This window comes from Mastigoproctus giganteus, chromosome 14 (genome assembly GCF_048544385.1).
Source record: "Mastigoproctus giganteus isolate SK-2022 chromosome 14, ASM4854438v1, whole genome shotgun sequence".
Lineage (NCBI taxonomy): Eukaryota > Metazoa > Arthropoda > Arachnida > Uropygi > Thelyphonidae > Mastigoproctus > Mastigoproctus giganteus.
Window position 1 is genome coordinate 52,716,605 of NC_143588.1, and position 15,001 is coordinate 52,731,605.

The following is a 15,001-nucleotide window of genomic DNA, read 5'->3' on the forward strand; positions in this document are numbered from 1 at the left end:
TGGGAAAATCCTTAGATGGATAGAAGGATGGCTTCAGGGCAGGAGGCAGAGGGTTGTGATAAATGGCTGTTCCTCAGATTGGGTTGATGTAAGAAGTGGGGTTCCCCAAGGATCAGTATTAGGACCACTGTTGTTTTTAATCTTCATAAACGACAATGATGAAGGGATAGAGGGCGTGATGTCTAAATTTGCAGATGATGTTAAAATTGGTAGAGTAGTTAATGATCATTGTCAAGCTGAGCTTCTTCAGAGAGACCTAGATAGACGTCAGAAAAATGGCAGCTATGCTTTAATCCAACAAAGTGTAAGGTATTGCACCTGGGAAACAGTAATCCCAAGAAAACTTATTCACTTGGTGGAGTTCAACTAAACCCAGTACTGGAGGAAAGGGACTTGAGTGTTAAGACATGAAATTCTCTGAGCATTGTAAACAGGTTGCAAGGAAGGCCCATGGTGTCCTATCGATGATCTATTGAACTTTTGCAAGTAGAGATAGGGATGATAATCCCATTATATAAGGCTTATGTTAGACCACACTTGGAATACTGTGTTCAAGTATGGAGACTGCACCTAAAGAAATACATAGAGCTTCTTGAAAGGGTGCAAAGACAGGTAACTCGCCTGGTGAGATCGACAAAAGGGCATCCTTATGAAGAAAGACTTCGAATATGTGGATTGGAGAGTTTGGAAACTAGACACCTTAGAGGAGATTTGATTGAGGTGTTTAGGGCTCTGAGAGGCATCAGTAAATGAATGAGGACAAAATTTTCAAGATTATAAATGATGCTAGAACTAGGGGACATAAATTCAAATTACGGGGGGAAAATGTTTAGATTGGACTGCGGGAAGTTTTATTTTAGCCAGCGAGTTATAAATTACTGGAATAAGTTGCCTTCATGGGTGGTAGAGGCCGACAGTTTGGGGAAATTCAAAGGTCATCTGGATAGTACTTTCGAGTAAGGGAAGCACATAGGATGAGAGGTTTAATTTCCTTTTTTTTAATTATTATTTATTTATTTATTTATTTTTATTTTCTTTTTGTTTTTATCATTGTTTTGTTCAGTTTTTTTTTTTTTTTTTTGGCTGGTGCAGCATAAGCCATAGGCTTTCTTGCACCATGCGGCCATTACTAATACTAAGGCAATCTGATTGAGATATTAAAGGTTTCAAATGGAATATAAGTTGAGTGCTAATTTGATTCTTCCTGTTTTTAAGACTACATGCATGAGGAGGACATAAGTTCAAATTGAGCAAGGATGAATGCAGAACAGACGTGCAGAAGTTTGCTTTAGCCAATGGGAGGTTGATTATTGGAACAAACTTTCGTCTGATGTTGTGGAAGTGGAAAGCTTGAATAAATTCAAGGAAGAAGTAGATCCCATTTCACCTATCTGTTGAACCGGATAGGTGAAATGGGAAGGTTTTTTTTTTTTTTTTTTTGTTTTGCTGATGCTGTGTAAACTTGCTTTCTTGCATCATTTGCTGCTACTAATACTATTTACTGCTCACATTTATTGCCACAAATGTAACATAAAAGATTGCCAGAAATATCCACTGCAGTTTTGTGAATGCTCTATATATATATAAGCTAAATTACAATAGGATATTGCCAGTAGCATGGCAAACCAGTAGAGTGAAAATGAACTAAACCAAATAAAATAACAATAACAGAAAAATATAGGGGGGGGGGGGGGTAAAGAATAAAAGGGTAGTGTTGAAGCAACGTTCCTAAATAATTTAGAAATTTAGCAGCACCCCCTCGATGGCACCCGTTTCCAAATCATGTGAAATCTCACTAAGATGGAAATGTAAACTAATAACATTACATGACCAAATAAACTGAAAATTAATAAAATAAAAGACTGACCATTATGCCCATCTCGACAGAGGACCATGAGGCCAATAATAGTCAGGGAATCACTGCTTTCAAACGCTAAACAAATCCATGCAATGATGGAATGCTACTAAGATCAAACCGCAGATGCAATAGATTTGCATAGCGGTGGTCCTTATACAGCAGAAAATAATAAAATAGAAAGCCTAGTACTCGCATGGCCAAACCACACCACTGACAAAACAATAGTTGAACTGAAAATATATAGAAACAAATTAGGCTATAGTTTCTATTATTTATTTTAATATATATTTCAGTAATTTTTAATTTTTATTTCTCTATTAATTTTTGGATTAATTTAATTGTGTGTGTGTGTGTGTGTGTGTGTGTGTGTGTGTGTGTGTGTGTGTGTGTGTGTGTGTGTGTGTGTGTGTGTGACATTAGAACATGCCAGTAGATTTTTTTGAGAAAAGGAGTTCCTTGTGTGTGAGAGAGATGTGAGTTTTGCTCCTAATAAACTGCCAACTGAGTGTCTGTTAGAACATGATTAAGATAAAAGTTATTTTCAAACCTAAATCGATAAGAAAATTTGTGATAACTTCATAAAGAATCATAAATTTACTGTAATTTTTTGTTATTTAAAAAAAGCAAAAAAATTTTTTTTTGCTTTTCAGGGAAAAATATGCATACCTAATGAGCCGAAGTCCTTTGCCTGGTAATAGTAATTACTATGTATTTGATCAGAGTTATTGGGTACCAACGAGTTCTCAGCTGTCAAGGTATGTACCAGATATAAATCTGTGCTAGTCTGATAAAAGATGCTTTTTTAATATATAGAAATGTATAACATTCTAAAAAATATGTATGTAATGGAAATATGAAGTATAGAATCAGTTGCCAGAATAGTCCATGGAATACTTTTGTTTTTCTTAATATTCCTAATGCAGTGATAATTTTTTGTCTACAAAAATTCCTCTGTCAGTTTTTGCTTTTAAAAATTTGAGGATTGCAGTGTTTTTTAATCTGTTATTAGAATTTGATATAACTTTAGTTATTTTTTTTAATAAGTATTTGAAGTTCTCAAGAGTTATTTGTGAAAAAGCATGCTGCATTTTATGTGTATATTTCACAATATTTTGTAAGTGTTTTTGAAGAATATTTTTTGAATAGTCCATGCCATAAGCCCCAACTGCAGACACCAGATTATAGTTTGCAAGTTTTGTTAGTAATTTTTGTAACTGAATTAAAAAATACTATCTTAAGTAAATTTTGAGCAAAAGCTTTATACATACAATAACTAATAATTATATTAATTGTATAATACATTGTTAATAGTATAATTAACATAATTATACAGTTATGTATTCATTAGCAAAAACCAAATTTACACTAGGTCATTAGGTTTTTCACTAATGATGAAAAACAGCTAATCACCATTGTGATACCAGTAGGTGCCAAAATGGCTATCTAATAATAGCATTCATTACAAAGGAAATAATAAAATATAATTGACATAATTTAGATTAACAGTTGCCATAATTCCAACCATGACAATCTATGATGACCTAAAGAGTAAGCAGAGAGAATCATTTAATGCTAGTGGTGGGGGAGGGGATGTAACGTAATCTTAGTGTTGACTGCATTTGCGATGGTTAGGTGTGGTATATGTAGCATCAGATCACAGATATGTAGGGACTCAATTAAGCATTAATAGGAAATAACACAAATTGCATCACATTGTTGTAAAAGCTTTATAACTTTTTGATGTTAATGATATTATTATCAGTAATGATAACTAGGATAATATAATTATGATATGAAGGTCCTCCTGAGCATGAAAATATGCAGTTATTTTCAAAACTGTCAGTGACAATAACTTTTTTTTTTCTGGACAATTCACTCTATATTGTTGATTAAGTAGCAGTATATTTCTTAGGAAGTGATATATGTAGGGATAGCAGTATATTATTAAGGAAGTAATATACTGCTGTTTAAGCAATTATTGCTGTTTGTTTGAAGTCTAAGTACATGATTGAGATAACTCATGGTTACTTGCTTAATGCTATGAGATTGGTGTGTCTTGTAAGAAATGTCATTCTTATGTGTACATTGGTAACTGAAGGTTATCTTTCTTAATCTACTAATAGTTGATGCATTTTATGATGCTTTAGTTTTGATATTTCATAAAGAAGTGTACAGGTATCATCTTGTTAATTTTTGTTTAAATTGAAATTGGGGATTTAAAATGTTATTCAGCATTTTATTCCCCAATATTCATTATCCATCAGTGAACTAAGTAACTGGGAACTATTTCAAGAATGATTGAGGAGCATATATTATGCACTTACGGTGACAGACGTAAGCAGTCTCACTTGGCGCCTCCATAGCCAGGTGGGAAGGAGCAGCAGTGCGTAGCACACGCTTCTTGATTTAGACCGGGGTTCGAGCCGTCACCACCAAATATGGAGGATGCGGAAAGGTCAGGGAATGACCACCGCATATCCCCGGAGCAATATGGCCTTAGTTGCTAATGCTCCTAAAAACCAAAAAACAAACAGTCTCACTTATTTTTGTAGTTGAGTTTTGTGCCCCTTTAAATTTTTGTATATATTTCATGTTTTGTGAATAAAACTTGCCACCAAAAGTGAATCCTAAAACAAGTCACATCTTAGCACCGATCTTTTCTTCCATTCTTTATGAAATTTACTGGATAAGGAATGGAATTCACTCCATAAGGAATCTTGGGATGGCCAAGAGTATCAGCAACTAAGAGGGTTGCTGATACTTGCAGAGTTCAAAATCCTTGCAACCACAGTAAGAACAATTGTTAGTGGTGGTGCCAAGAAATATAAGGAGATAGTAAAACTTGCTAATCAAGGATAGTTGGAAGATCATAACTGCCATAATTGAGAGCAAGTCCAAGATAATTTTTGAAGACCTTGAGGGTAAGAATGGGGAGTGAGCTTCAGGAAGGAGAATAATATAATTAATAGTAAGGGATGAACTGAAAAATTGATAAAATTGTTTCATAATTACAAGGAAACTTTCCATCCCACATCTAAAAGAGGTTTTCCAAGTGGCTGTCAGTGTTGAGCATGGAGTTGCCTGTGAGTATCTAGCTACTTTGAAAGCATTTATTGAGGTGGGATAGGGAGAGTTTATTTGTAAATGAGAGTATGAAACAAGCTTGTTTAGAAGAAAAATAAAATTGCGAAGTATTTTCATGGCAGGTTCCAATGCTAAGAGTATCACTTATTTAGCATTCAACAGAATAGCATGGTTACAGAGACATATCAAATCAGTTCAGTTGCTAAGGAATTAGAGGATTTTGGAAGCCTTAGTCACACTAGTGCAGCTATTCATACCCATGTTACTGCATGGGTGGCTTGAAGTATTTTTGGTGAGTGCTTTGTACATTACTTTTGATAGTATGAATCAGAGCTGTACTACTCAATATGTTCTACGTTGATAATAATATTAGTAAAATAATAAGAGGAGTTTACCTCAATATAGTGCATAGAACACTTCCGTATGATACCCTCCAGAAATTAAAACGGAAAAAACGAAAAAATCAACAACTTACCGGTACGTTAGAGTAAAATATAAATAATTAAATAATCAATTTAACACAATTCAAATCAGTTCAAAACAATTAAAAATCAAATTAACGCAATTAAAAGAATCTGACGAAAATATTCAAAAGATTTTCCTTCCTGAAGCTGACAACGCTTTTCGACCACATGTCGTGATCACAGGAATGAAAATTACCGAATCGGGTTAAATTATTTGTCTTCGCGCATGCGCGTAAAGGTCCACGCATCGGAGATCAAATATGGCCGCCGAACATTAACTGAATTCTTGTGTAATTTAATTTCAGTGGTTTCTGCAATTAATAGTCTCGTATAATTACGTTGAACGTTAAGTATTTTGGCTTTGTTAAATAAAAAAGTATGTTTTTCGTTAATGGCATGAAAGGCTAATTCTGACGCTGCTGAACGAGAAGCACAAACCAAGGCTTCATGTTGATTTACACGAATATTAAGAGAAAATCGGGTTGAACCCTGATAAGACGAGTCGCAATCACCGCAAGAAATGTTGTATACCAGATCATTAATTTGTGTTGCGAACGTTGAAAGAACCGAGCGATTGTTCAGTATAGTGTGTAACTTCCGTATTGGCCTAGCTACAATTTTAAATTCGGTATCTTTAAAGAATCTGTTAAGCTGTTTGTGCCACTGTTCAACACATTGAACCACCCAATTGAACGCAACACGATAGGAATGAAGAGAAAATTCTGAAAATGTATTTATGTGTTTTATATCAGTGAAGGGGAAACATATTTCACCATAATAACATAAAAACCGACACAATTCCAGCTATCGGTATAATCGAGTTTATAACAGATTCCACTAGCAGAAACGCAACTGGAAATTGTTTTTATTGTTTTATGGTAGTAACCCCTAGAAATGTGCTTTAGTAAAATGTGAGGTGTTAATAGTGTAACTCTGCCTTTACGGTGTTTATTCAGTTGCTACACACGCGCGCAGCTTTGTTTATGTGTATCAAGCGTGCCTCCTCATTTTGTAATTGTGCTTTATTCCCTAAAAATGAGTAAAATACTTAAAAGGTGTGAAAAGAAAGCGTCCTGGTGAAGACAGTGCAGATTCAGAGAGAAAAAAAAAAGCAATATCGATAAACAGAGGTGGACTGGGTCAAAAATTTATAGTGGTGTCATACTACGGTTTATGGCCACAATCACACCAGCCCCCGGCCCACCGGGGTTTTCCTGGTAAGGCTTATGGCCATTCCACCACTGTGGATAGCAAAAAAATATGAAATTGTGAAAAGCTTTGAATGAAATGAAAGACCATGTGATATTGCACGTGCTACAGACCTAAATGAGGCAATGCCGAGAATTACAAAGAATGCAGAGAAAATAAAAACAACTTTCATAGCAGGAACAACTCAAAGTGTAATTAAAATCCATTAGATTAAGACACAAAGAATTGGAAGAGATGGAACGGCTGTCAACTGTTTGGATAGAAAATCAAACAAAAAACAAGTTTGCTTATGATAGAAAGCAAAATTGTTTTTTAGCAATATTTTATTACGTAATAGTCATAATAAAATACGTAAGTATTTTATTACCATTATTTACTGTGTTTGGTAATGTTTTGGTTACAAATGTGTGTTCAATCTTGGGTGGTCGGCACCTAACCCTATTTTTCCCATAGGGCCTGTTTATATTGCCCGATTTTGCATTGCACGAGGGTTTCTAGGAACACAACTATCGTGCTATACGAGGACTGACTGTAGTTTGAATACGTTCAAGAAAGAATTAGAGAAACTGTTATAGGGGATTAGAGGGTGATATGTGAAGTGTGTTTTTTTTGGTTTGTACTGTTTAAACTTGCGTTCTTTCATCATTTGGCACGACTAATACTGATCCATCTGATTGTCCCTTTCAAGTAATAGCCTTTCAAGTAGGGAAAGAGATATCTTTGTTTCTCTGTGTAAGATAATAGTAAGATCATTGTATACAAAATTATATTCAGCTGTTGTGGACACACCCTGAACAAAGACAGGGGGAAGTTTCATTCCTTACACCGGTAGCTGTACAATTTGCTTTTGAAGACCCCAGTCTATTAGTGTTAACTACTCACAGAGGCAACTTGTTCAGATAGTGCAAGTGTGAAGTGTATTTAGTGTGAAGCGTCACCAGGGGTTTCCTCCATCTCCTCATTGCTTTTATTGTGGGTGTGCCAGTTTAATGAAAAGTCCAGAGATTTAAAAGTGTATGGATATTGCATACGTGTGATGTTATGTACCATTGTTCTTCTGGTCATTTACCCACTGGACCCCTGTTGAAGCCCAACGTTGCCCATACGTTGCCCCGTGGAGGCAGACCAGGTACCCAGTAGCTTTGAAAGTTACTTTGGCAGGTTCTGCAACCTAATTTCCTGAGATTTCAGTGGCTAGGACTAACAGTTTCCCTGAACTCTTAATGCATCCTTGCTGGCATTGGCAAAAACCTTTTCACTGCTATTTAAGTGAATGCTATCTTTACAGAATAAATTCCATCTACCAACTAAGGCTATCTGTCCTGAAAATATGTCCCTTCGTCTTCAGTTAATCCACTAAACTTTTCATCAAGAAATCCCTCCTGTCATGTATGAGCAGAATTGCAGACAATAATTTCTTGCATTCATACATGAGATTGTAGGTTTAATCATTGAAGTGGAATTTAAGGAAATGTTGCTCATATGTCATGGAGAGCGGAGTTATCTGAGGAGTCTTGGTAGACCTATCCATGTAGAGAGCACAAGATAAGAACTTTGATGCCACACTCACTAGATATATATGCACATCAGAGTTTCTATCTGAACTTATGAAACACATTAAATTGGAATTGAATGTGATGAGAGAGGGAGTGCAGATGTGTCTAGTCCAGGAGATATGAAAACAGCACCATCAAGTGCTATGGGGAGCTGGAGTGTAAGAAGATGAAGCTAGTTTGGTATTTCAACTTTTCACCAAAAGAGCTGTTATTTATTGGATAGATTCTGGTGAAGAGACAGACAGACAGACAAGAATTCAGAAGCTGTAGCTTTATCTTTTAATGAAAAATAGAACAATGGATGCAGAAGATAAAGTCAGGATAGGAAAGAAGAAACATGAGAAAATTCTGATGTTAGCTCACAGAGAAGAAATGAGAGATAAAGCCCCCTCCCCCCAGCCGACCGGGCTAGCCGGGTGGGTAACGTGTCTGACTGGCAACCCAAAGGTCGCGGGTTCAAATCCCGCCTCGGGCTTGGATCAGAGTAGTGCATAAACCTTGGGAGGTGCATTATAGCCACAGAAGCCGATGCCCCAACAATTAACAAAAATAAATAAAAAAATAATAATAATAAAGCCCCCACTGTGCTACTTGGGGGGGGGGGAATGTGTTGAAACAAAGCTGGTCAAGACTGCAGCCACAAGCTAATATAAGATCTCCACCTATTTCATTCACTTACCAAGCTGGAGGATGCAGTCCCCCATCAGACAATGCAGCAACAAGCACTGTCTCTTCCTCTCCATGGTTCCAACACTTGCCTTCAAGCTGCTGCTAAGTGTTAATGTGATGTTGTTTTTGTATGTTATATTGTGAAAATATATGAATACTACAATGCACACTTTTCTGTCCATGAACTTTTTAGATAGGTACAGTATTCATTAAGTTAGATTTGTATTTTTATTTTACTATCATGAGCATTTCTATTTTATTACAGATTTAGATGTGGAATACTTGGATACCAGAACATATCTCTCGAGTATTTTAGTTAATTATTATGGGAAATGATCTATATCACTTTAAGTCACATTTCCTACAACAAAACTCCAATAAAAATTTTAACTTTGCCTTTAATACCCTTTGGCTCACACTACTGCATGTTGTCTTAACAAAATTTCTGAGACACTTGTAGCTATGAGCATATTTATTTAAAGGAATTAATAGCATGTCATCCCCAACCTTTTAGCTGTAATGGTTTCAGTACATTCTTGAACACTTCCATTATGTGGTAGAAAGTTGGTGCTTTCCAGTTTGCTTTTAAAGCCTTCTTTGGGGTCCACTAACATAGTGCCTTCTTGGCCTTGCCCTAATTTTTCATTACATTTCATCCTCAAAAAGATCAGTTGGGTTAAGATCAGCACTCTGTGCTGACCACTGCAATGTTTCAGTATTATTCTCTTCAATCCAAGCATTTGAATCCTTCCTTTGTATCGTGGAGCAGTTGTAATCTTCCTCTCAGTTGTGCTGATCAAACAGGTGGATTGTTCAGCAATGTTTCCCAGTATGTAAATGGCAAAAAAGTATATATACAGGTAGTTTTTGCTTTAAGAGTTCCAGGGTTTACAATTTTTTTTTTTTCCCCTTTTTCAAGTATTTGAGTATCAACAAAATTGAAAATATGAACATTAATTGCAAAAAATGAATGTTAAACATTCATAAATACCGCATTTCAAACCACCCATGTAGCTATACAATACAGTGTACCCCCGCTTTACGATATTAATCCGTTACCATCGTATTGCAAAAATATTGTAATGTGAACCCAATAACACATTGTTTTTTGGTAATTCATTCCACGACCTCGGAAGTTCAAATTTTCGCTATATAACTCCCTAAAAGGTCGTTTTTATAGTGTAAATTGTATTAGTTACCAATTCAAATCATTAAACACACTACACTTTCATCATTATCATATGTTATAAGAACCAATTTTGAATGGCTTTGTGATATTTTTCTAAAGCACATTTCTGGAAGTCATCACCATAAAACAATAAAAAAAATTTGCACTTTCCGACTTATTGGGCTTTTCTGTTATTGCAAGTAATTATGAACAGTTAGTAACCTTGATGTTATTGCATTTGTGAAAATACCGATAGCTGGAATTGTATGGGATTTTAGATTATTATGGTGAAATGTGTTTGCCCTTTACTGAAATCTTCAGTCATATAAAAAACAAATTTTCAGAATCTTCTCTTCATTCCTTTTTTTAAAGCTTCATAAACTTGTTACTCCGTGCAAATCGTGTTAGTTGCAATTTGTGCACTCTGTTAAAAAATGCTTATGCATGCTATTGAAATTTATAAAGAAAAGAGATTGTCTCGGAAACAAATGCCTCCTGAAGCATTTCTGAAGAAGACGACTCCTTGTGCAACAAACCAGAGTGCCAAACCAAATGAATGATTAGCGAGTGTGCATTTAGTCGATGATGAAGCATAAACATTTGTAAGTCATAAATAATTTCTATATTATTATAATTTGCTTGATTTTACTGGCTACACTTTCATTTCTTTGGATAAATCAATCATTGTTTAAACATAAACTAATTAGCTAACTAATTTCATTGTTGAGAACATAACTCCTATTTTTAACATTGTCTATGGGAAATAAATTCCTGCTTTAAGAGTTTCCACTTTACGAGCATGTGCTAAGAATGAATTAACTCGTAAAGTCGAGAACTATCTGTATAGTTGTGGAAAAACAAGAACATCAGGCATTATTAGTTAAATTACATGGATAGAGAAAGGAATAGTAGTGATGGCTTTGAAAAATGGGCTATTGGAAGGTGTATGGGCTGCTTCCATAAAATTTCCACAACGTACGATACATTAAATTGTCTAGAAGAGCAGCATAGGACATGGCATTCACAATTTTAATGTGGCCTCTCATATCTTATCTTCAGATTCTTTGAGGACTGATTACAAGATGAAGTAACTGGTTGTCTCAAGGTATCGACTCCTGTTAGTCAGTATTTTTGGCTTATTCCTGGACTTCCATTTCTTCAGCGTATTGCCGATTTTTGATTTGGGAATGTCCAGTTTCTCAGCAGTAGCACACAGACATCAAACTATCATCCACTATCTGAAACTCTGTTAGCCCACTTTCTCTATATTCATAGTTTGAAATGAATGCTGTGCTAACATCTGGTGAGCTGTATTGGTGAAAATATTTGCATATTTTGAGTTAAACACAATTTCCCACTAACTTCAGAGGTGCATCTTATGGCTTTTGGTAGACAGTGTACAATATTTTCAGCAGTTACCTCCGGGGATGACTTACTTCTATACAACAAATGGATAGGATGTTATGACATTTTACTACACTATCTATTTGGAAGATCCTAAGTCTTTTACTGGACCATCCTGCATGTGACCTTTTAAATGATCTACTGTTTTCCAGATCTTGTCATCTTCCAAAACTGGAAGATGACATATTACTATAACAGTTTAAATCAATATAGTATTATTGACTTCTAGTGTTATAGTAATTTATGACTTGGATATTTATGTCTGATAATCTCATTAATAGTAGAATAGTTTATTTTCTATTTCTATTTTATTTCAGAGCAGCTACTGTGATCTACAACTGTTTACTATTTAAAAAACAGATTGACAGGGAAGAACTCCCACCATTGGTGCTACGTAACACCGTGCCCATGTGTATGGCTCAGTATGAACGCATATTTTCAACTGTGAGGTAAAGAAATTCTTTTAATAGTTTTTATTTTCTTTACTTGTAGTAGAAATTTTATATTTATTATGGAGATGGCTAAATAACATCTCTTGAGTTATATAGGACTTCACTGTAGAGAACCGTAGCAAAGAAACTTTCTGAAGCCCAAAAATTTGTTGGATTAGCATACTGTGATAAGATAAACCCAATTTAAACTTCCAGTTTTTACTTCATATGGAATAGCAATTGAAATGAATTGATGTTAAATATTGTTTGTTAATGTTTTAGCTAGTGATAATAACGTTATTTTATCACATACATTGAAAATTCTTATTTCTAGTTACCTAACTTAAAGACTGTTTGGCTGAAATATTCCACGATGCTGCAGCTGAATAGTGGAACGATGACAGATGATGATGATGATGCTGCAGCTGAAAAGGCCTGAATTTAGATTTTGGTTGATTATTTTATTGTTGATATTGATTACTTGAAAGCTCTCATTGGTTATCAATGTAAAAGTCTCCATGTGACCAATACATAAAAGTTCTGGTGATTGAAATTTAGACACCTTTTCTAAACCATGGAATCCTTCAGAAATATTGCACCAAAAATGTGTAACTATTATCAGACATTCCACTCTCCAACTGATAGGTTGCCAACTCACCGAATTTATGATGGAGAACCATCTTTTTTACTTGAGTTAACTTTTCTTGGTCTCACCATCATAATATGGTTGGTTGCAGAGTTTCTCAGTCTTTACGCAGAAACTTAGTTTTAAACTTAATCTTTGTCTATTCATAAATAATAAAACTATGTTAAAATTGGATGTTTTAAAAATGTTGCAGATTATTGCTTATTTTTATTAACTAATTGGCTGTCAGGTATGCTGTGGTAATCTACGTTGCAAAATAGAAATGTGCGATAATTGTATTAGCAATGAAAAATGATGCAAAACAGCAAGCTTATACAGCATCTTTATCGCTGTCTTCTGTGTGCAATAATTTCATGGTACTTGGATAGGTATGAAGCTAATTAACAGTGACTCAAAGAAATACATCAGAAAATTAAAATTTTAGAAAACATATATGCAGGTTTTCCATGTATTGTAAAACCTCAAAAAGGTTACACGTTTGCCTTGTGTAGCAATAGTAGAAGCATGTGATGCAAGAAAGAAAGCTTATGTAACATCAACCAAAAAAAATATATATATTTCGCACATCTATTTCCTCTAAATGTTTGTCCAGTTCCTCCTTAAATTTATTTAAGCTATCGAGTTGCAACGACAGATGGAAGTTTGTTCCACAATCAACTACCCGCTGGCCAAAGGCAAATTTCCACACACATCTATTCTATAACTGTCTTTCCTCAATTTGAATTTATGCCCCATCAGGTTCGTAATCTGAATTAGATGAAGAATCCCATCAGAATTGAGCCTGCTCAACCCATTCAAGGCCTCATACACCTCAATCAGATCACCTTGGAGATGCCTAGTCTCCAGATGCTGCAATTTGCAGAACATAAGCCTTTCTTGGTAAGACCACCCTTTTGTTCCCTTCACCAACCTTGTTGCCCTTCTCTATATTCTTTCAAGCAACTCTACATCCATTCATCATCCAAATGAGGCCTCCAGCCCTGCACGCAGTACTCAAGGCATGGCCTGACCATTGCCTTATACAAAGGAATAATCACCTCCTTTCCCTACTAGCAGAATTCCTATATATCATTGACAATATCCCATGACCTGCTCTGCAGCTGTCTGCACTGCACAGAAAATTTCATATCTGACTGCACAATTACTCCCAGGTCTTTTTCATTTTACTATTACACTGTCTACTATGCAGTTATGTTTCTCTGAGGTTACTTCTACCTGTAAGCAGTACTTTGCATTTGTCAATGTTAAACTTCAGTTGCCACTTCTCAGTCCATCTGCCAAAATTTTCTAGATCCTGTTGCAGTAGCACAATGCCATTACTACCATTAACAACCCTGCCAACTTTGTATCATCTGCAAACTTCGACATTAAGCCTGATATACCTTCAATAATATTGTTAATAAATATACAAAACAACAGTGGCCCAAACACCGAACCCTGGGGGACTCCACAAATAATATTAGTCCACCAAGAGCAGCGCCCATTGATTACCACTCTGTCTTCTCCTGCTCAACCATCCCTTTTATCTATTGTAGCAACTTCTCCTTAATACCATTCTGCTCCAATTTGTACAGTAGTCTTCCATGCGCAACAGTGTCAAAAGGTTTCCTGAAATCTAAGTATATGATATCAAAATTATTTTTTGCATCTGGTTACTTTTGTAACCACATCATAGTATCCAATCAAATTTGTCAGACAAGACTTTCCCTTAACAAACCCATGCTGTGTCTGAATTATTGTTGTAGTCTTGTCTAGATTATTCTGCAGTGCATCTTCAATGAGTGATTCCATTATTTTACCCAGACTAACTAGTCTGTAATTACTCTTGTCACCCTTCGATCCCCTTTTATGAATTTGGGATACATTTGCATATCTCCAGTCTGTAGGGACTTTCTTGAGTCAGAGGATGCTCTCAAAACTATGGCTAGGGGTTTGCTTGCTTCCTTTGCTGCCTCCTTTAATATAACTGGATATATCCCATCCTCCCCAGGTGCCTTTCTTATGTTTAACTTCAACAATTTCTTCTCCACTTTACTCTCAGTTATTACAAAATCACTTAACTCCCTGTTAGCATTTGAGAAACTTCTGGCACTTCCCTCATTAAATGACTCCTCATGTATGAATGTAGATGCAAAATACTATATTCAGATTATCATCTATCTGAGCAGAATAATCAACAGCCGAACCATTAATATCAAATGGACCAATCTGATTCATCCTCTTCCTTTTAGAGTTAATAAAAGTAAAGATGTCCTTGCTGTTTTTCTTAGCATTCTTTGTGAAAAATTTCTTGTAATCTGCCTTTGCTTGCCTAACTTCCTTCTGTGTCACTTGATAATTTGTATGTACCCCATGCATTTTTCTTCTCTGCCACGAGTCTCATTTTTTTTTTTTTTTTTTTGGTAGTTGTTGGCGCATAGGCTTCTGTGGCCATAATGCACCTCCCAAGGTTTTTGCAGTACTCTGATCCAAGCCTGAGGCGGGAATCGAACCCGCGACCTTTGGGTTGCCA

At 35.6% G+C, this 15,001-nt stretch overlaps 1 protein-coding gene across 1 annotated transcript in view; it reads left to right on the forward strand.

The window, feature by feature from the left end:
- LOC150075137 (carnitine O-palmitoyltransferase 1, liver isoform-like) overlaps positions 1-15,001 on the forward strand; it is a 317,335-nt gene that overhangs the window by 112,640 nt on the left and 189,694 nt on the right. Inside the window, exons 6-7 of the mRNA XM_090388328.1 lie at positions 2,509-2,613; positions 11,730-11,861. Of these exons, the coding sequence (XP_090244454.1) occupies positions 2,509-2,613; positions 11,730-11,861 (237 nt within the window). The remainder of the gene's footprint in view (positions 1-2,508; positions 2,614-11,729; positions 11,862-15,001) is intronic.